Source organism: Vespula pensylvanica, chromosome 5 (assembly GCF_014466175.1).
Source record: "Vespula pensylvanica isolate Volc-1 chromosome 5, ASM1446617v1, whole genome shotgun sequence".
Taxonomy (NCBI): Eukaryota; Metazoa; Arthropoda; class Insecta; order Hymenoptera; family Vespidae; genus Vespula; species Vespula pensylvanica.
The window spans coordinates 4,887,182-4,910,124 of record NC_057689.1 but is presented as its reverse complement, the minus strand read 5'-3'; the positions used below and the strand labels follow the sequence as shown (position 1 = coordinate 4,910,124).

Below are 22,943 nucleotides of genomic sequence, written 5' to 3'. Positions count from 1 at the left end.
TTTTCATTTCTTTTCTACCCTTCCGATCTAGATCATCTTGGTGGTGTCAATAAATCGTATCGACGTGCTTCTTCGTCGGCTTTCCCATTTGAATCACAGTGCAAACAAATCGCTGTTTTTGCGTCTGCATAGCGCCTACCCAAAAGATTTTTGCCCCGGGCACGTTCATTGTATACTTGATTGTTGGGAAACGAACGAACGAACAATAAAACCCAATGACTGGATAGTTCGACCGATTCGGGTTCGAAGAAAATCGATATGTCTATAACACGTGGGCGAAATCCACGAAAAGTTATTGAATTACTAAGCGCCGATGTTAACGCGTCATTCGGATAAATTTGGATAACTCCACATACTTTTGTATCATCTTCCGCGAAAGGAATGCCGGAAAGGAGAGTAAACTGACCTCTCTTCGTGTCTGAAACCACGTTATCTTTCTTTCTTTCTCTCTCTCTCTCTTTCTCCCTCTTCTAAGTTCGAAAAGTTAAGCTGAAAAGATCGAAGAAGAGAAGGAATGAAAAAATTCAAGTTTAACATTTAGTATCACGCCGTCGTATATTTTGTATTACATTGATTAGAACCTCCATAGAACATACGCTAAGAAATTTTTTCTTGATTGTTAAGAGAGTTATAAGAACAATCGAGGAATAATCGATTCGAAACAATATTTAACGAGTAATATCGCGATCGTTGTTTCTAATCGTTTTACGACTGAAACAAATCATCGCATAGTCTACATCCTTGTAGGATATTTGGCAAGTAAAGATCCTTCAGAGTGTGTCTATACTTCGTAGAACTTTTGTTTCGATTATCTCGGGACTTTCATCGTCCCGCGTATCTGCGAAAAACTATGGACAAAAACTTCCCGGCCACCCTGCCGAGCGGCCGTTGGGCCGCACGAGACGTCAAACGTGCGTACGTACGTTCGATTGTTTACACAATGCCATATATAAGGAGTAAGGAGGAGGGTTTGACAATCTCAGTTGAAGATCTCACGCCAATCGGGAACATCGAGTCGAGTTGGCAAGTCGAACGGTATAGGAAACTTTTCTTCGTCCCTTTCGAAAGTATTTTAAAATCTTCAAGAAGAAAGTAATTTCTTTGCCGTGTGTTGATACAGAAAACACAGCGGCTCCACAAATACAACGTATTTCTTTCGCATCGGGTCGAATCGTCAAAATCTCATACCTACTGAGGAAACACGATATAATAAATCGTGTACAGTGATAAAAGACAAAATAGTTAAATCAGTAGTGTGATTAAATTCGTAAGATAGTGTGTATATATATACATATATATATACACATATCACGAAAAAAAGATATTTAATCGTGTCGATTGTGATAAAGAAAACAAGAAGACAACGATGAGATACGAAATGAGAACGTGCTATTTCTTAGCTCTTCTCGCAGTTGCCATCGCAGCCCCGAATAGAAACGTCAGATCTTTGACGACTCTTCCTCCTTGGCACCTGCCATGCGGCGAAGTTATCGAGCAAGATTCTTACGAAGACTCGCAGCAGGAGTTAGACTCGATCTTGAGCGATTTGAGATTGCAGCATCAACTGATGCTGCAGGATTATCTCAATCGTGATTACGAGTATCTTTACGACCGCGTTAGGATCGGCGTTCACGAGCATCAGTACATTCCAAATTGGGTGCCTGGAAAGAAGGATTCTAATCATATCCGGAAACTCGCTAAAAGCAATCAACAAACGGTAAGCACGTTTATAGATATTAATTTCGAAAGGTCCCACCAAACGTAGATTATATTTTCTCTTGGCAAATTTTCTCAGTACGATTTTAACGCTTCGAAAGGAATCGTTCGCTTTTACATATCGATCGGCTCGTTCAACCCGACGAATTAACGTTCCTTAAATTAACGCTATGCGCATCTTATCGATCATAGATCATCTCAACGCGTAATATTCTAAACATCGAATAGAGTTCAGTCGATCGTAAAAATGATTGCATAGTCGGTCTTGCGAACGTATTTACGAGGGGAAAATATAATACAACGGAGAAAGGGTTTAACGAAAGGTCTGGAAGGGTCGAACGGATACGCTCGTCCGCAATCGTATCGCAGTTGTTGGGCAAACCGTGCACACCCGGTGTGCGCTCTATTGCAGTTGATTAACGCAACGTTAAATAACAAATTTTAATGAGACGGTAATTATTATAAAGTAGCAGGGTAGCAGGAAGGCGTGCGATCGTTTCGCTGGTTCTCTCTCTCTCTCTCTCTCTCTCTCCCTGTATGTTGTGTGTATGTGTTTGTGTGTGTGTGTGTGTGTGTGTTGCGCGCGCATAACGCAGACGCGAGACGACGCGAGACGACGCGAGGCGACGCGACGCGACGCGACGCGAGCGCGTGCCGCGTGGCCGCGTGCGACTGCTTCTCATGTTTGCCGGGTCGAACTGCTCCGTAATCACGCTCGTCTGCCTCCTCGATGTGAGCGTACTGATAAAGTCTCAACTTTACCGATAATACGTTTTACTACCCGTCTACGTGCTTATCCTTCTACGTTTATTGCACATATATATGTATATATGTCTGTATATATATATATATATATATATATATATATGTATGTGTGATGTGTGTATTTACGTATTTTCCTCTCTATTTCTCTCTCTCTCTCTCTCTCTCTCTCTCTCTCTCTCTCGCTCTTTCCTCTCTCAGCCCTCGCTAACACAACTACACCGCCTTCGCTGCCGTCACCACACCATCACCATCGCCATTACCACCACCTTTCTCTCTTTATCTCTAACGTACTCGTTCGTTCTTTCGTTACAACGCTTCATTCATCGATCGTTTATCCAACCGACAACTCGTAGAAACTTTGATAAGTGTTAAGGAGTGAGAAAGACAGAGAAAGAAATAGAAAGAGAGAGAAAAAAAGAATTTCTTGATAGTCAAGAAACGAGCGTTCTTATCTAGAATCATATATCGATATTCCATAGATCGCATTGTTTCATCCGTAAAATCTTCATGTTAGTCTAAATCGATCCTTTCTTTTTCTTTTACAGATCGTCAATCACTTGCCAAAGCTTCACATGGATCTCCAAAAGTTTGCGGTTGCCTTCGAAGAATTGATAGAAGATGAAACACTTTCGAAAACCCAAGAGGCTTTAAAAGCTACACAATCTTATCTCATGAAAATGCTCTGCGAAGTCGAAAGTAATATAGCCGTTCTTCCAACTCTTCGTTTACCGCATCGCGTCGAGAGAAGCATTATGAGTAGGATCGAAAGGGATCCGAAAGACGACACAAGGAGACTCGTTCGCGATTGGGGCGTTTTACTTAAATACAAGGATTATCTTCACGCTTGGAGACACGTTTTTGATTATTAGATTATATATGTGGACATGAGGACACGAAGACGCGAATTCCTAAGATTCGTAACAAAGAAGAACGTTGATAAAACGATACGAATGTTGATAAAAGGCGATACAGATTAGTTTAGGGATGATCCATCGTGTGTTCGCGATCGATATCGTTAAATCGTTATTTAAGACGTAGTCATCCAAAATCGCCTCATAAATAATATTACGAATCGTTAGGTTTTCATAGATTTTACTCGTAATTTATTTATTTATTAATTTATTTCATCATTATTATTATTATTAATATTATTAATTTCTTTTCTCTCTTTTTTTCTTTTCATTGAAGAGAGATTAATATTTATTATTATTTATTTATTGTCTACATTTCGCGCGCCCCGTGAAGTTATTTATATGATAAATTATTTATTTATTAATGCCTAATGTAAAATGGGACTAACGTTTTAGTTAGATGGTCCTAGGGCTGCCCGAACTATGTGATACTTTTTTGTAACCATAAACTACTCTACTTTTGACTATGGACTTAGGGATTCATGAAAGACATTATTTCATACATATGCGAAAATGTTGTAATCTGTGCAACGTTAAAACTGACTTTTCGTATTGTAAGTTATGAACGGATAAGATATGCTAAGATATCTAATGTTTGTACTTTTTATACGAAGAATATATTATTAATACAACAATAATGTGATATATGCGACTATACATTCATTTTTACCCATTACCAATTTTTTAATATTTTTATTCTCTCATTTTTTTAATCAATATCACAAATATCAATGTTGAATACATATTTATTTATTTGTATTATAGTAATACAATCTTATCGATATGGAGGCATCATTTAATTAAAATTAAAATGTCTTTAATATACATCATATGTTATACGAATTTTATGATATAAATGTTGTAAATTTATGATAACAAATCATAATTTGTTCTAGTTAAAGATGCATTGACTTATATATAATTTTAAGGCAAACGTCAATACAAAAGCCAGGTTGGCCGAGCGGTCTAAGGCGCCAGATTTAAGTTCTGGTTCCCGGATGGGAGCGTGGGTTCGAACCCCACACCTGGCAAAGAACTTTTTTTTCTTCTAAAAAATAACTATTAGTAATCTATTTTTTTTGTATATGATTTCTTTTTTATCTTATTGATAATAATTCTGATTTTATTCTTATTACGAAAATGATTCTTTTTTACATAAATTTTGTCTTAGTTATGATTTTAAAACATCCCTTTTATTTTACCGTATCTAATTTATATCGGAAAAATTAAATATTTATGAATCTTATAATTTAAATAACTATAATTAGGATTTAGATCTTTCATTTAATCATTAGACGTTAGAAAATATATTTCTCGTAGAAACAATCGGCAAATAAAAAGATAGACTGATAGATATATTATAGAATATAGAATATAACAAACTCATATAAGAAAATATTTGTAGTGTCAATCATAGTATCATTTGTTATAGTCTAATAAAATACGTATTATAATTATTACGCTATATCATAAAAAAAGAAAGAAAGCATAATTATATTTTCTTACACTATGTGTATCTTACCAGCAATATATGAACATACACTATTCACATTTGAAAATTTAAATGAAAGATTCTATTAATTATAGTCACTTCAGATTTTCCGATTTTATCAGCTATTTTCTTAGTTTTCAATTGTGATACATTCGACAATTTTCCAGCAAATCGAACTTTGTATTAGAAGAACATAATTTAATAAGAAGTAGTAGATTTTTCGTGCTACCTTCGTGCACTTCATGCTACCCTGATAAAATGTTCCCTTCGTGGTATTTCCCAAAATTTTCCCCTCAAATTAGACGTTATTTAAGAAAAACATCATACAAAAGGAGTATAGATTATTTTTTGTAGTACCTCCTTAATCTTTATGTCTTTGGAATTCATAAATTCACTTGTCGCATATCAGTAACTTATCTTTTACAAAGCAAAAAAAATTTTATGAAGTAAGATTGTAGAACTTGAAATATTGATAACTTATCATCGCTCGATAGATTACCAATCGAGCACAAATTTAATTCAACTGTGACTTTAGAATGAAGGTGGCAACAACCATCAGTCGATAAATTACCAATGATAGAACAAATTTAGGCGAATGTTGATAACATACCATCACTTGTACCGACACAGCAAGAAAATTGTACGCTGCCGATAAGAATTCAAAATGTCGATAATTCTGTAGAGAATCGATTGATAAGTTATCTACCAAGCAAGTTTAGGAAAAGTAGAAATTTTGATATGTGCCATCTCTTTACACGTTACGTTCTCCTAGTATAATATTCTTTTTGTAACGCTTTAGCGTACAATTTTCTTACCAATTCGATTTTGTAACAGGAATACATGAGATTAAAGGAATTAGAAGGATTTTTCGTGCTACCTCTGTACATCTTATGCTCTCTTGATACAAAGTTTTACTCGTGGAAAATATTTTTCGTAGACGGACTTGTAGACTTTTCTATCTAAAAAGTGTATATATTATAAAAATGAAGAGAAACATTTCTTTTCTTAAATCTTTATATTATACGTAATTTTTTCTGATACATAAACAACATTTTCAGTTATTATTTTATAAAAATCTATCGTTACTTATTGAAGAGGCTATTGTAACAAAAAAGAAAAATCAATGTAATCTTTTACAGAAAAACAATTGAGTATACGTATGAAAAATGTTAGCTCTAGGCACGAGGGTAAAAGGAAGCAATACACTGACTATGAGAGAGAAACGATTTTGTATTATACTCACGTTGTAACGTTTGTAGTGTGACACGTGCAGCCCTCGCCACGTGCCGTGCTTCAGCCGATCTAAATCTAATAACGCAAACAGCCTTACAATAACGTACATCATACACGGCATCGTTTGGTGGCCGGAGGTAACAGGACACCATGTGAACTAATCGTTTCGAAGTGGTCTTGGAGATCCTGTTTCGCTATTTGTTAAATCGAATGCGCGTTCTCTCGGGACTGAATGGGTCGTCCACCATGCGCTTTCAACGATTAACTATAATCCTTATTACCTTTTCACGATATCGATTATTATTACGTTAACTATACTGAACGTGAAATCTTTGACTCGCTATTGTTGTAGAAATTGTTGATTCGAGAAATGTACTGACGATAAAAATTATCATTACTTGTTTTAAATATTAGAAATTATTTTCTTCTCTTTTTAAGTAACATCGTAATAAAAAGTACGAGAAAAAAGCCAACTATATTGTTTCTATCATTTTATTTAATAAGATACTTAACAATGTTTTCATCATCAAATTATTTTTGTCATTTAATTCGTTCTGCAAATATAACGCAAATCAAACAAGTATGACTGTACGTAGTTTGTAAATTCTTAAACGCATACTTACTAGCAATCTTGAGAAGAAAAGGGTAGATCCTCGACTGTACGTGAGATATTGATCGATAAATGATAAAAATTTAATCTATGCGTATCGTGTATATATACACACGCGTATAATTGTAAAAAGATAGGAATAGAGAAATAGGTAGATAGATGGATGGATGGATAGATAGATAGATAGAGAGAGAGAGAGAGAGAGAGAGAAAGAGAAAGAGAGAGAAAGAGAGATTTTCTATCTCTCTTTTTTCTGATAGAAGAATGAAAAAGATAGGTTGATGACGTCGCTAATACAATATGGTCCATCTTTTTAATTCTCAAAAATGTAAGTTTAATTTATTTTAATATACAACGACGAGAGTGCTCGTACGCTCGAATGTCTACACGCGCATTTTCGCATGCGTACAAGAACGACGCGTCCTACTTAAGATGTGATTGTGTGCGTGATCGAATTAAAAATTATATAACTGAACTATAGATATTTTATTAATTAAGATCACAAGACGACTGAGTTCCGTTTATTCCCAGATAAGGATATAAGGCGTTTCCATGGGTTTTTGACCGTAGGAAACTGCGAGCTCCATAAAGTCGATATGCAAAAAAGGAACTTTTTACAATAATAATTCCAACGGCGACGCCTCGTTCAGACAAACGATACGATGCTTCATCATGCTCGTTGAAGTGTGCTGGTAAATCTGGGCTAATCGAAAGTTTCATTTCTCGTTGATTTATAATGGCTTCGTATACTTTCTTCGTGATTCGTGTGAGTATTCCCGTAATTTGGGTGGCTTATCAAACGAATTCGATATCGACTGTTACTTCGATTATAGATCGCGCTCGATCCAACTTTCCAACGTTCTCGTGTCTCAGCCGGATAAATATTTTTTCTTTTTTTCTTTTTTTACTTCTTTATTTCTTTATTTCTTTATTTTTTTTATTTATTTATTCTCTTTATCGAATTTGAATAGATCGATTAGACGGACAGACAGCGAGATAACGTAGACGATCGTAATAAGAAATTATTCAGTTGGCTCGAGTTCGAGGATCGAAGAGCGAGACGCGAAAATCAAATTTCGCGTTCGATCGCCGAAAGGTTCGTTAAAAAATTGGATGGCGTTGGTAAGTACAATTATACGGATAAGCTACGGGCCTTTTTTTTTTCTTTTTTTTTTTTTCTTTCTACGATATACTATTTACAATCCTATATAACTTTTCCTCTACGATCGCACTTTAATAATCGTCTCGCTCGTTCGAGCTCCCGCAAATAGTTTTGTCTTTTTGTACATCGCAACAATATTTACAGATAATTTACAAATTACAATATGTTAAATATCAATTCTATCTAGGCGAGATAAGTCGGTTAGTCTCTTAAAACGTAGGCGTGTGTGGGTGTTTGGAGCGTAATAGGAAGAGATGAGATGGGGGTTGAGGATTGGAGTGAAGGAAAAGGATCATGGGATAGGGTACTAGGAGGATCAAATTTTTTTCAATTCGAAAATGCTCACTAAAAACTATCGAGTCTGTTTGCTCCACCGCTAAGCGATATGTCCTTCTAATGGTGTCACATTTTTCTCTTAAACGTTTGCATTCATAGATATACGTGTATCGTCAGATATCTCTCATCTATATGCGAATGCAACAAATTTTTTGATCGATTAACGTTCGTTGTCGATTGCGACACTATGCCAGACTGTATAAATATATCGAGAAAGAAACGAGAAATCGAAGAGTGGCAAGGTAGTCGCTTCATTAAAGTCAAGTGTTCAAAGTAAAATCAAATGTCTGCTTCCATCGATGCTATTCCATCGTTGTGACACCATATCTCGTTGTACGATATGTATGATTCATCATTAATTATATTTCGATCGTAAAAAGAAAAAATAGAACGAGAAGAGGAAAATAAATAAATAAAAATGAAAATAAAATAACTCGAGAATCTTTTCGATCATAGAATTCCTTGCGTCGTCGAGAGATCCTTCGACTCTTACGACGGAAATCGTACGCGACTGGTTTATCGTTATTTGTCCACTCGAGAAGGAAGTAGTTTGTGAGAGAATAGGAGAAAAAGAGAGAGAGAGAGAGAGAGAGAGAGACAGAAAGAGAAAGAGAGAAAGAGAGAGAAAGACAGAAACAGACAGAAAGAGAGAAATAGCGAGTGAAGAAGAGAGAAGAAAGGAAATAGAAATAGAGGAGGTTAATAGGAAAGGGGACATCGCGCTTGATCCGTCCTTATCTCTCGGCACGCAAAGTCCTCTTCCCATGATGGCACCAACCCCTTCATCCATCGGAGTCTTACATCTCATAACACTATTTGCCGTTCGACGAGAGTAGCGGACTGCCGGCGGTCGAGTAGCCCTGGCTGCATGTTGGCAACACAAATGGATTCATGTTGAACGGCGAGCCGACCACCTCTCCTAATCCTACAACATGCCCACTGTCGGTTATACGTTAGTAATCGCCTCTGCCGTCATATTTTACGAAACGAATAAATATGTCTGGTTAACGATTAAGGAAAGAAAATGAAAAGAAAAGAAAAGAAAAGAAAAGAAAAGAAAAGAAAAGAAAAGAAAAGAAAAGAAAAGAAAAGGAGAAAAAGAGGGAGAGAGGAGAGAAAAAAAATACTAGGAAGAACGTGAGAGACGTTCACGAAAGGTAAGGTAGACTTCGAGAGAGATATCGAGATTATCGCGAGCGAGCTTCGACAACGCGAACATCATTTTCTATGACCATTTATAGTTAAGGCACGTAAATGGGGTTTATCCTTGAACCGAACCCGATGCTTCCCTTTCATTTTACTATTTTCAGCGATACGACTTTTGTACGACTTTATCTTTTTTTTATTCTTTTTTTCTGCGTGTCCCTCTCTTTCTCTCTCTCTCTCTCTCTCTCTCTCTCTCTCTCTCTCTCTCTCTCTCTTTTTTCTTTTCTTTTTTCTAATCTTTTTCTTTCTTTTTCCTTTTCTGTCTTTTTTCCCCTTTTTTCTTTATTTTCCTACGCATCGAGTTCATGGCCGTTCTCGTCGTCTTTTACGCGACTTACTTCCACCGTACGTAGGGCACGATTCCATATGCAGACACGTGCCAACGAAACGATCATTCTAACGACTTCGATGACGTAGTCGTCGAACGTTCGATATTCTGTTAAACATTGTACGAAAAAGGCAGGATAAAAAAAGGCTCGTTATCTCGTTCGATATCTTTTATAAGGTACCTACATAAGCAAGAAAGAAATAATCAAATTGGCAAGAAGCGGTGCATATGTTCGACTCTCCCCTTCCACTCGATTTCATTCGATTATGCAATAAAATATGATCGAGTGGAAAGCCGGCCAAACGGAAGATCGTAAATGAATGTACCTACATTCTCGAGTCTCGTCGTTCGTGCATGTCTCTCTGATAACTCTTTAATCTCAGCGCGTAGGGTAGTTGTGATGGTGATGGTGGTGGTGGTGATGGTGGACGGTTAGCGGTTACTGGGCGGCTGTAGCGAGGTGGTGCTGTGTGGACCAGTGCGGTGGGACTGAGGTGGTCGGTGGTCGTACTACAGGGGCGAACGCACTCCCGTCCCCGGACGTATAGAAAATGCCGTATTGTTCGTGCGCTAAAACGAAAATTCCACATAAGGAAAAAACCATAAAGAGAGACTGAGTGATCGAGTGAGTGAGTGAGTGAGTGAGTGAGTGAGTGAGTGAATGAGTGAGTGAGTGAGTGAGTGAGTGAGTGAGTGAGTGAGTGAACGAGCGAGTCTGTGTGTGTGCGTGCTGGCTAATCGTATAAAATAACGTGAATAAGCGCTGCATGCTTGAGATCGACGCGTTTCAAGGGTAATCAAATCGAGAACTCGAGTTTGTGATAAATAGAGGACGAGCGAAAAAAGAAAGAGAAAAAGAGAGAGAGAAAGAAAGAGAGAGAGAGAGAGAGAGAGAGAGAGAGAAAAAGAAAGAAGAAAAGTTAAACAAAGAGAAAACTTACGCGACGTGTAAAGAGTCGGACTTCCAGTGTACGGATTCGCAACGGAATAGCTGCCGTTGGTGCTGTGGCTATGCGGCGTGCTAGCCGAACTTCCGCAATAACCACCACCGGTTACAACCCCTCGCGGACTGGCGCTGCTGCTTTGTCTGTAAGCGTCGGCCGTACCCCCGACGCTACCACCTACGCTGCCCCCTACGCTCCCTCCGCCCCCTCCGCCACCTGCCGCGGCTCCTGTCGTCACGGAACTACCGTCTAGAAATAGAAACCTGCCCGTCAGACGAACTCGTAAGTATATCTCATCGCTCATCGTACGTCGAATGTGGTTCGCTTTGATACGACCGACAATATATCCTTGACATAGTTTATATCGATACTATTTCTCATTGATCTATTCTTAAGTAAGAAGAACATCGATGAACTATTTTCTATACCGATATAATATTAATCCAAGGATGTGTTTTATTATTCTAATTTCTTTTTTTTTCGGAAATTATCTCATACGAGTGATATCAAACGTAAAACGTTATCAAAGACGATACCGAGATGACAACGTGTTATCAATGAAACGGCATCGATGCGAAAGACGTCGAGGCGATGTTTGTCAGTCGTGCCAAATGTACCCGTCGGATGCTGTCTCAAGCTTGTCTCTTCCTCCTTTCCTTCGAGCGACGAGTTATACATGAAGGAAACTTGCTTGGAGTTATCGTTACTCACCGTCCGTCCACTTTGTAGCACTACCGTTCTCTTGCACCGTCACGGCGAGTTGTCCTGTATACGAGTTGAACGCTGTCGCCGAACTCGAAGTCGGGGGCGCCGGTGGGTGTCCCGCTCCTGGACTCCTCGACGCCCCCGCTATACCCGCGTTTCCGCTCCTTGGCATACTGTACAGTGCTTCCGCTAAATCGGCTGCTCGTTTCAATATTATTTCTTTTGGCAATTTTTCTGGGTCGCCTGGATGTCGTGGAATTAATTTTTGTAACCTTTGAAAACCGTAGTCGATCGTTGGCTCGTTTAAAGCTGCAATTCGTCAAGAAACACACGATCTTTATCGATCCTTCTCATTTTTTTTTTTTTTCGATCGAAATATACCTAATGGAGTTACTTACAGACGTAAACGAATCGGCCAGGTGCGCCCTTACAAAATTGTTTGCTTTTGTATGAAAGCGTTACTTCGACAACACCCGGTATCTCTCTATGGGGCGTCTGTACCCTGATCGCGTTCGGAGTAATTATCTGCAAAACAAAAGATAATTACAAATAAAACTCGTTGCATTTATTTCAATCTAGAATTTATCGGGACATTCGAAGATTTTCGATTGCTTTTAACTCAGCTGACCTCGCTCCAAACCAACATAGATCCGAAGACGACTTGAAGCCCGTCAAAAAAGTTCTCGCCTATGATTATTACGGTTGATCCTCCCGTCGTCCAACCCTCGTTCGGCGATATCGCCTTTATGCAGGGTGTCTGAAGTGGTATGGGTTGATACAAACCTGTGAAAAAGATGTCAAGCGTTAAAGACCCTCGTCGTTTTTACGTTGATAATAATTCGTATAACGTTACCCTCGAGTGAAATGGAATGGACGAAATAAGAAGGTACGATCGGATACGGAAGAAAACATGGAAAAAGTGTCTAGGAGAAAATCGTGGCTGCATCGAGGGATGGGATATGGAAAATTATCTGGATATTCTGTTTATTCGGTCGAGGCCAAGTGGCAGATATATTTCTCAGAGTCATGGGGTTGGTTCCGGACGTGGAAACGGAGAGAGGACGTATGAAGGAGAAACGGAGAAAGGTAGAGAGAAAGAGAAATGCAGAGAGAGAGAGAGAGAGAGGGAGGGAGGGAGGGAGGGAGGGAAGAAGAGAGGACGAGGGTCGGAGGATCCAGAGAAGGGTTGTAACAAGAAGGAAGAAGGGGAGGGGGGACGATCGGGGCGCCGGTGTCTCTGCTTGGAATTTATAACCCAATGATATCATTTTGTACCCCAGCGAAGCCAAACCACCCCCGGCACCGACCCTGGCAAAGCGGAGCCACGGCAGAGTGGCTGACATCATGGTATATTGCTCCCAGTGACGCTCAAACACTTTCTACTATGGATCCACTCTCTCAAGATAAATCTCACGAAGCTTAAGAGACTTACGTAGGTGGGTCGTTCAGGATGTTCTCCATTGAGAACTTTTCTCCTTTAAATCCATTAGTCCGATATTATCGATTTTTTAAACCAGATCGAGATCGATCGATCGATTTGAACGACGATAACGATTATCAGAATTAGAAACTTCGTAACGATGAAAAGTATATAGAAACGGGGGCGTTAAAAAGTTACTGACTTTGTCTGAAAACGAAGATTCTTGAATGGGACGTAGGTATTTATTGCGTTCGGTATAGAAGAAAGTCGTTAAACGGAAGCAGCCGTTTTGGCAACCATCCTAGGTAGGGAATTGTCGAGCGATAGGGTAGTGGGAGAAAGAAGAGTAACATAGGAAGGTGGAGGAAGAGGAGAATGTAGTGGTGGTAGTGGTGGCGGTGGTGGCGGTGGCGGTGGTGACGGTGGTAGTGGTGGTAGAATAGAAGGAGGAAATGGAGGAGAGTTGAAAAGAGGGATTCGGTAGAGAAGGCCGGAACAAGCGTACCAACTCGGAATAAATAAAATCCCCCGTGCCATTGAATGGTAAGGGGTGCTACTCTCTCGACTCAACCCTCTGCGACCCTCTGCAAGCTCTTCTTTTACCACCGCCGTACCATCGTTCGAATTCGAAGAGTCGCGTTGTTATTCCGACACCCGGATTGTTTACACGAATATATTAAGGATCTCTTTATCATCCCTTATCATCGTTAAAAAAAGATCGAGATGATAGAGCGCGATTCATTCAAAGTGAAAAATCTTTTCCTTTGTATACATATTGGTATACACAGATAAAAAGAAAAAGAAGACGAAGAAAAAGAAGACGAAGAAAAAGAAGAAGAAGAAGAAGAAGAAGAAGAAGAAAAATAAAAATAAAAATAAAAATAAAAAGAAAAAGAAGTAGAAATCGAATGATACACTGGCAGGAAAAAGCAAGAGAAACGTCGCGGCCGAGCTTTCTCTCGGTCTTTTCTCATTGGTATGCTCGTTCCAGCGTTTCGGGGGTAGCTAGCGAGGGGATTTGGAAAGAGCGAATGTGTTGGTGGTGGTGGCGGTATGGCGTCAGTGGGCTTGAGAGGGTGAGCGAACGGGGGTGGTGCCACGAGATAGCTTAAACTTAGCATTCACAAACCAACGCGCCACGGCACGGTCGGCGTGCGAAAGAGGGAGACGAGAAAGCAAAAAGATAGAAAGAGAAAGAAAGAAAGAAAGAAAGAAAGAAAGAAAGAAAGAAAGAAAGAAAGAGAGGAGAGAGGAAAAAAGAGAGAGGAAGAGAGAGAGAGAGAGAAAGAGTAAAAGAGTGAGGAAGACGGAAAGCTCGAGGAAAGGAAAAGAGAGGAGAGGGCCAATTCCGTTCTCTCTTCGTGTCTTTGCTCTTGGTGTGGCAGCCAACCAGACAAAGGGGGAAAAGAAATAAAAAGAGAGAAAGAAGAAGGAAAGAGAAAGAGCGAAAGGAAAGAAAGGAATAAGACGATGGAGAGTGGAAGGAGAAGGAAGGATCCTTCGTTTTCCCGCATCCCATTGATTTACATCTTGTCTTGGTGCTGTAGGAACGACGAGCGGGAGAGACTTGGAAGAGGAATAAGAAAAAGAGAATCCTGAGAAGGAAAAGGAAAGGAAAGAAAAGAAAAGAAAAGAAAAGAAAGGAAAAGTAAAGAAAAGAAAAGGAAGGGAAAGGAAGGAAGGAAGGAAGGAAGGAAAGAAAGAATGAAAGAAAGAAAGAAAGAAAGAAAGAAAGAAATAGAGAGAAAAAGAGAGTAGAGTACGCGCTAGAGAAAGAGAGAGAAAGAGAGAGTGAGTGTAGTGCGAGGGGTATCCGCGCGATATCAGCCGTTTGTATGCGCGGCCGACGCCAAACTTTGCTGAATTGCCCTATGACTCCTTATATCCCAGCCTCCTTCGGCCCTCCTTACGATTCCGCCTCTTCGCTGTGCCTCCCTAGTCGTTATACCGATCCCGAAGAAAACCAGTATTCTCCTCTGTTTCTCTCTCCCTCTCCCTCTTTCTCTTTCTCTCTTTCTCTCTCTCTCTCTCTCTCTCTCTCTCTATTTTACTCTTACTCTTACTCTTACTCTTTCTCTTTCTCTTTCTCGTCGCTCGGATACGCCGCGCACGTGGAGCAACACTCGCTCCTTCCAATTGCGAGTGACAACCGTGAATCGTTTGGGAAATCAGCTTTGATCTTTCCACTTCTAAGGAAGGTGGATAGGGGAGGAGTCTCGAATCAAATTGCACGTTAAACTCTATCACGATGAGGTTGGAATAAATGTCAAGATTACACGCTTGCGTTTCCTTTTCTTCTATATAACAATTGCAAAGATCAATTTGAATCGTTCAATTTGTCACGAAATAACTGTGTAGAGAGCGTATTACTTAACGACGTTACCTTTAAACGAGAACGTATAACGGACTTAATGGGATCGATTATACGCCACTGAGTTGCCTGAGAGAACGCGTGCGAGAGAGAGAGAGAGAGGGAAGGAGGGAGAGAGAATGAGTAAGAGAGATATAGTGGCTATGCAGGGATCCAAGAGACGAACGCTTAAACTCGATTACCCAAGTTACGCCGCTTTAATCGCGTATTATGATCGTAATCTCTTCCGTAAAGTATCGTCCCGTTCAAAGTACACTGAACTTGAGTATCGTGGTATTGAGAGAATATGGAGTCAAAAAGGATTTTTAAGAAAATCAATTCGAAACAAACATATTATATCGCATTATATCTTTTATCTATACTCACTGTTGTACTCGCCAGGATCACTGGGGTCCAATCGTTTCGCTCTGCGTCCGTGTTTACTATTGTTGTGGACAAACATGTTATCGGATACCGCTAACCATGGACCTTCCACTCCGACTTGCGTCGATATGATCACCTGAAACATAAATTTTAAGATTAGCTGAAAATCGTATTATAAATCGATCGCGTGTAAAGTGTGTGACACGTATGTACATATTTATATATGTAATTATACGTATCAAAGCGACGATATAAACGAGTGATCACGGTCCTTGTAGATTCATTTAACTCACGACACTATTACGTTTCCCATAATATCGCAAATTTCATGTTTCAATGAATTCCGGTTCTGAACGAGTAATACAATGGAGATTAAAACGTACGGATGAAGTAATCGAAGCGTTTAACGGGCGAATTTTCTGCACGACATATAAACTTGAAGGTTAACATTTTTTTGCGAGCGAGCAAACACGAACAAATTTGTCGGATGTGATAACGCGTATACTCAACAAGTCGGCATGCAATTCGTGACTCTCGCTATTTCGACTTTACACAAGATATAAAAAGGAAACGTGTCTTTGCGCAAATAGATAGATAGAGATAATCCGGTGTTACAATACGAGTGAATAACGACGATACTCGATTAACATGATTAATCCGAGTCGAGTGAATCAAAGTTTATCTCGCTTTTTGTAAGAAAAGCTAAGTGAGGGAAGAATTTCTCACGTTCCAGATTCCTCGTGCGCGTAGTAGGTAACATTCGTAAAATCGGCGCGCGAACTTTTGTCCAGCCAAAGTTTTGCCAAGTTTCTTGCACAGTCGGTGGTATTAGCCCGGCGAATAACGCGGTGGCAAGTCTCGAAGGATAAGAGCGGGTTAAGAATGTTCTCCCTCCAGCTACGCGAAATTTTCGCGGGTTGTGAAGGGGCTGAAATTTTAATTCGTAACTTTCGACGGTAAGCAATACCAAAACAAATTCGAAACTGCGATAAGTATTTTAATTTTGGTTGAGCGCGACCCTGTTATATAATTGAGAAAAAGAGAAACAGAAAGAGAAAAGGAGAAGAAGAAGGGTACGGTAAAAAGACGTTTGGTCGAAGTAAACGTAAAGGAGAAGAAAAAAGAGAAGAAGAAGGAGAAAGAGAAGAAAGTGGAACGTGGAGGAGATGGGAAGGGGAAAACGCGCGACGTGGTTTTTGCTAATTTATTTTTTAATTCTGTCTTTTGTCTCGGCGAAAGGAGGAAAAGCCGGATGGCGAGATACGGGCGTCGGTCCGTAGGAGGATCGTAGGAGGGGTCGTTAGGGAGGATAAGGGATGAAACGGGGAAAGGGACGGGCTGGCTGATGCCGTGCTGAGCTAATTGCCAACCCCTTGGATTACAAGTCTCCTGGATGGGGCTCTCAACTTTCGACGATGGCCGCCCATCGAGAAATTCTTGTCTTTTCACTGAGTACGTTCCCTTTTGAAAATTAAAAAAGAACTTTTTTTCTTACCAGAACTACTCCGATTACTCGTTAAAGCTTTTTGCGTTAATGTCGATAATTCAAATTTCATGTATTCTATATGACCCCATGTAAAACCTTAGCGAACGATTAATTTTAATTTTTAATGTCGGCGATAAAGAAGTTGTAAGGTCTTACCTGAAATCGTCTCATGTCACGCGGATTCCCGGCATTCTTAAGGCAGTTCTGGTTGCACTTGAGAAAGAACTTGAGGAAGAACCTGAAAACAGAGTAAGGGAAGCTAGTTAAATGGTTGACAACTTGCTTAACGCTCTTCTAACGACGAGAACTTAATTAGAAGGTGAATTTTCCTGGAAAGCAAGCTTGAATACTGCATAAGCCAATCGCGAGCCTCGTCTAACTCGCCTCTATTATTCAGTATTTCTTTAGATTAAACGCCGGCCCCTTAGCCCGATCTCTCTGACCACGTGTTTCTCGACCTTTAAGGTATATACGTAAGGTATCGTCTGTATATACTATAGAAAATGTGTGCTTGTCTTTCCTCGTGGAAATGTCAAACGACATCTTACACACTAATCTTTCTATAAACAAAAAAAAATCGTCACCTATAAAAGTTATTATTATTATTAAAAAAAAAAAAAGATAAAGGGAGGACGGGTGGATGCGAGGAAGGGTGAGAGCAAAACAAAATACCTGAAACAATAGAAACGTGACGATTTTTGAGACGGACGAGCATCGTCGAGTTGTCCTCGAAGCTTGACGTCGATAGAAAAGGGTGAACGATGAGAGGGAGGGTTGTTCGTGAAAAACCGACGAAAGAGAGCGAGCATGAAAGAGGAAAAGAGAAAGAGTGAAAGAGAGAGACAGGCGATAGAAAGTTAGACGCGCGCAGACGAGATCGAAGTAGAACTGGTGCACTGCTGGCTTTCGTCTACGAGGAAACATTCCTGTATGTGGGACGTGAGGATGTGTTGGAGTAAAAGAAAGAAAGATAGAAAGAAAGAAAGAAAGAAAGAAAGAAAGAAAGAGAGAGAGACGGAGTGAGAGAGTGGGAGGGAGAAGGAAGGAGTGAGAGGAGGAGGGTTCAGGCAAAAAAGCCGGCGGCTCAATTTTCATGAATTATGTAGAATATCGAGGGATATTGAATTCGAGGAAATTTTTCGACTGTGCCGTGCTGGAAGCCGCGGCCGTTTCTAAGCGAGAGCAAGAGAGAAAGCGAGAGAGAGAGAGAGAGAGATAAAGACAGAGACAGAAAAATAGAGAGAGAGAGAGAGAGAGAAAGAAAGAGAGAGATGGCGGATCGTCGAAGGTTCGTGGATGTTGGAAACGAGAGAAGAGAAGAGAAGAGAAGAGAAGAGAAGAGGAGAGGAGAGAAGAGGAGAGGAGAGGAGCGGAGAGGAGTGGAGAGGAGAGGAGAGAAGGGAATGAACGAACGAGAGAGCGAGCGAGTCGAAAACTCCCGGATATATAGGCGATAGTCGGAGGAAGATCGGAAAAAGCGTAGGAGACACGTAGGAAACAATCAGGAGGGCCGAGACGCGAAGAGAGATAGAAGGAGGGTGGTTTTCTGGGTGGCTGCTAGGCCTCCATTCCCGTGGGAGTACATTGTCATCCCCCCGCGGAGTGCGTTCCCGCGATCCGGGACTTCATGGAAAAATCAAACACATACCTTCGACTAGCGTGTTAGCTTTTCTTTTCTTTTCTCTTTTTTCAGTTCTCTCTCTTTCTCTCTCTCTCTCTCTCTCTCTCTCTCTCTTTTTTCGCTTACTCCGAACACACGCGCGCAAATCATCGAACGAACAGAATACGAAGGGTAGCTGCTATTTCGAGGATCCCTTTTATGCTCTTATATACGCGCCTACGTTCGCGCTTTTTTGTTCCACGTGTTGGAAAGAAAAGACGACGAATTCGTCGAAAGATATCGTTTAATATCTTCGAATGATAGAAACGAGATGTTTCGGATATCATCGTTAAGTTTATAATAGGTATAACTTACTTCGTCTGGTTCTATTGAAATTAGTTCTATTCCTTTTTATTATATACGTGAGGATATGTTTAAGTAACAAACTGATCTATAGGGATAGTATGTACTTACATCAAATATCTATTGAATTTGTTAAATATTTGATCGTGTCGAACATGTAACACCATCTATGAAGAAAAAGGTGGTTCTTCGTTGCGAGAAAGAAAAGGGGAAGAAAGGTATCGATCTTGCGTAGCACGCGTTTCGTATCCGTTTCGAAGGACTCGTAGTTTCAGTGAGAATGCACTCTATCTATCTCTCTGTCTCTCTCTTTCTCTCTCTCTTTCTCTTCGAAGGCGTCGAGCGAATTTAATTTCGTTTACTCTTAGAGAACGTTAAGATGGTATCGCGGATGCTGGATGGGTATTCAAAGCATTGTACCTCGGCTTATCGCTATCGTGGATCTTGCTCTAAACACGATGTCTCCGTCGCGCTCGAGGCTGCCGAGCAACACGAAGACTACACGACTACGACGACGACGACGACGACGACGCCTTCTAGTCTTTCGTAGATAGGAACGCCATCGAGCGTACTACCTACATCTACGATACTACCGGGCGTAAAGTGGCCCTTTAACGGGTACGACGACGAGCACGAAGACAACAGGAACGACTCGATAACGTTTCTCGAAATAGTTCCAACTCATTTTCCAATTTCTTTCACATATGTTAATGTCGTGGAAGTTTATAAAAATAAAAAACAAAAAACGTTCCTCTTTAGCCTTAAAAATCGATAGTTGAGAGTCACTGTTACGGCGAAATATCGTCGACATTTCATGGATCTTTGTCTTATCTCGACCTGTCGAGATCGATTCGATGCCGATAGCGGCATTTATCGACATTAGAAGAGTATCGCCATGGGAGATGAAAGAGATTCGTTGCTGAACAGAAATAAAAGAGAATATGACAGTCGACATCCCGCTACCTCTCGGATGCTTTACCCTTTATATTCCGAACCTTTTTAGTTTATCTATCGCGTATATCGATCGGGATACTTAACTTTTTGAGCTACGTTCGTTACGTTTAAAGGACCGTCGAAAATAGTATAGAAATTTTAAGATAGAGATGGCTAATCTCTAACGACGTTTCGACGTGTCGTATTACACGATACTTCGACGCTTTCTTCTCCGTTTCCTACAGTATCATCCTCCAAGCATTGGCTGTTAGAGGCTAATGGATTACGTTACCGACTGATTCAAATGCGAACTGGATTTCATTTCGGGCACCCTTCTCTACGATACAGAGAAATATAGAGGAGAGAGAGAGAGAGAAAGATATAGAGATGGTGCTGTATCGCGAACATAGTTCGTACAGAAAGAAAGAAAGAAAGAAAGAAAGAAAGAGAAAGAGAGAGAGAGAGAGAGGAGATGGGAGAGGTGTCGTTCTAGACGGGGGTAGTTTCTTACAGGGGTTCAAACTCGATTTCGATAGTCTATTAGATTTTTCTCCTTCGCCGTTGTCGCTTTCTTTCTCTTCACTCTTCTTCGTGTACCTCGTACAAGCTTCCACGACGAAAAATCTATTCTGGATTGACGCGAGAAGAACACCCGGTAGATACGTTTCTCTTTACCCCTACCTACCCATCATCTACTTCTTCGCCGAGGGTTCTAAGCATCGGAAGACTTCTAGCAAGTCGCCGCGTTCGACGTGTAAAACTTAAGGCCTTTCACGTTCCTTTTAGACGAAATAACGTTTAAGGTGTTATAAGAGTGAAACACGACGAGTGTCCATAATTTTTCATCGAATCGCTATGAGAAATATTTTGCTTGATGTTTTTATAGGATTTAAATGGTAACTCGTATGAAATAAAAAAAAAAAAGAAGTAAAAAGAATCTCTTCCGTATATCTGCAAGAAAGATGAAAGACTTTCAGGTGTCTTCGATTTAAAAAGACAGACATTGTATATTATCTGAAAAACAAAAGCATTTTAATAACTAATCGTATTTCATATAAAGAATTCAAATGAGAAAGTACATACCATACATACATATGTATATGTATATAACACATACTTTCGCATGGATAAATTACTTCGAAACGATATCGATGCAAACAAAGCCGTAATTTTGCTTCGTATCTAATAAGAGTACATACATTAATATATACATATATATATACATATATATATATATATACCAAGTGGTTATTGTTCGACTGCTAACGACGAATCAACGTCGAATAAAAGATACATGCGCAGGGCGATCGACGAAATCATCCCCGTGTCGGTTCTCGAGACTAAGCACGGTGGCGGCCCTTCCAACGGACCGAACAAAAATGAAATAAAACGAAGCTTTACGCTTTCGAACGATAAGGGGTGGAAGGGTAAACCCCTCTTCTCTACGGTTCAGGCGTCGTGGCCGGTAGTATGTACGTAGAAAAAAACGTGCATCGTCCGCTGTTTCAACTTTTACAGGGAGCAACTTCGCGGCGGCTGCAACGAACGAACGAACGAACGAACGGACGGACGAACGAACGAGAGAACGAACGAACGGAATCGACGAAAAAAATAACACGCGCGAATGGGAAAAGTCTAAATATCGAGAGAGAAATAGAGAGAAAGAGAGAGAAAGAGAGAGAAAGAGAGAGAGTAAGCTTGAACAGACGGGGGTGGAATACGGGCGAGAAATGGGCGAGTGGCTATCGTGTAAACAGAGTCAAATGAATTCAATCAAACCTTGCAATAAATCATCGCCATTCGCATGCCGGTTTGCTTGTTTATATTTCCCGTTTACCAATTAGAGGTTTTTACTTTCCACGCCGGTGCTCCGTATGCTTTTTCTTCGTCCGATTAAAAAATCAATCGATCGCTATTTGTTCCGAAACTTTGTTTCTTTTTTTATGTACCTATCGAAAGGTATCTCTTAACGAACTAAGAACATAGAAATTTTTCTAATGTATCGTTTCGCTTAGATGATCCTTAGGAGTCACCCGTTAGACTACGCTCGAGGGCCAAGTCAAGAGTAAGTACCTTCTGATCTAGTAAATATATTTCCACCAGAGAGCGAATGGATATAGGGAGCTTACTAGGGGACTTACGCGTAATAGTTCCAAATAGGGTGGCATTACGCGTATCAGAAATCCATTTTCTCCCACGTCGGAAAATCTTTAATCATGTTTTCAGCCTCTCCCGTCCTCCAACCTCCTTCCTTCCTCCCTTCCACCCTTCCTCTATTGTCCTTGTCCTCGTCGTCACCATAAAAAGAACGGATATAACGCGGTGTAAATTCAAGAGAAAGATTTCCGATCGATCGAGCCTCGTTCTACCCTCTCGATTTCTTTCTTTTTAAATAAAGATATTTTATCGTCGTACTCGAACGATCGAGCCATTTGCAGAACGCCGTTCAGAATTCATTGCATGATACCGCTCTAAGGAAAGCTCGCTCTTAGCGGATACGGTCCCCATGGAATTAGAAGATTCCGGCTTACTCGAAGGAGAGAGAGAGAGAGAGAGAGAGAGAGAGAGAGAGAGAGAGAGAGAGAGAGAGAGAGAAAGGAAACGAAGGGCGTGTCCGATGGTATACTAATGACCTATTAATTCGATCGATCCTTACTCAGCGATTTTATCGACCACGAAAAGTCGTTCCTTTAGGAGAAACCTCATTACTATTCTTCACAGTCGAATTTTGTCTCTAACTTCGTCGTTCTACCAGTTCATTAATGTCGATCTTATAAGAATATGTCGAGTGCGATCGATCGATCGACCTTGTGTCGTTGGCAAAAGGCTACAGGAGACACGCGCTCTGCGAGACCTTTCCACTGGATGAAAGGGAGGGTCAATGCAGCATCGAGGTCAAGGAAACGAAGCTAGCTAGATTCGAAACGATGTTTAAAGGGTTGTTCTCTCTCTTTCTATCTGTCCATCTATCTATCTCTTTCTCTCTCTCTCTCTCTCTC

The 22,943-nt window shown here is 40.3% G+C and overlaps 2 protein-coding genes and 1 non-coding gene across 7 annotated transcripts in view; 2 read left to right on the top strand and 1 right to left on the bottom strand.

The window, feature by feature from the left end:
- The first annotated feature begins 923 nt into the window (after positions 1-923).
- LOC122629502 lies at positions 924-3,626 on the top strand. Its single transcript, XM_043812990.1, has 2 exons — positions 924-1,717; positions 3,027-3,626. Exons 1-2 carry the CDS (start codon positions 1,367-1,369, stop codon positions 3,348-3,350), a joined length of 675 nt encoding a protein of 224 aa, XP_043668925.1. The 5' UTR covers positions 924-1,366; the 3' UTR covers positions 3,351-3,626.
- Positions 3,627-4,339: 713 nt separating this feature from the next.
- Trnal-uaa lies at positions 4,340-4,423 on the top strand. Its single transcript has one exon. It is a non-coding gene; the product is annotated as a tRNA-Leu (tRNA).
- A 2,514-nt stretch (positions 4,424-6,937) lies between these two features.
- The window catches only part of LOC122629417 (transcription factor collier), a 76,904-nt gene continuing 60,898 nt past the window's right edge, over positions 6,938-22,943 (bottom strand). Inside the window, exons 7-14 of one of the 5 annotated variants that reach the window (XM_043812803.1) lie at positions 17,205-17,286; positions 15,566-15,698; positions 12,037-12,191; positions 11,807-11,933; positions 11,415-11,717; positions 10,701-10,952; positions 10,090-10,329; positions 6,938-9,150 (exon numbers count right to left, since the gene is read on the bottom strand). In XM_043812803.1, coding sequence (XP_043668738.1) covers positions 10,199-10,329; positions 10,701-10,952; positions 11,415-11,717; positions 11,807-11,933; positions 12,037-12,191; positions 15,566-15,698; positions 17,205-17,286 — 1,183 coding nt within the window. In that variant the 3' untranslated portion in view covers positions 6,938-9,150; positions 10,090-10,198. Of the gene's footprint in view, positions 9,165-10,089; positions 10,330-10,700; positions 10,967-11,414; positions 11,718-11,806; positions 11,934-12,036; positions 12,192-15,565; positions 15,699-17,204; positions 17,287-22,943 lie in introns of those variants that run through there. The other 4 variants (XM_043812804.1, XM_043812806.1, XM_043812805.1 and 1 more) reach the window with 4 other exon arrangements.

What these genes read in the sequence shown, in the direction of transcription:
- LOC122629502 (XM_043812990.1), top strand. Translation starts at nt 1,367, where the DNA reads ATGAGATACGAAATGAGAACGTGCTATTTCTTAGCTCTTCTCGCAGTT. An exon ending in CTAAAAGCAATCAACAAACG is followed by an intron (nt 1,718 to 3,026) that starts GTAAGCACGTTT and finishes TTTCTTTTACAG; the next exon opens with ATCGTCAATCACTTGCCAAA.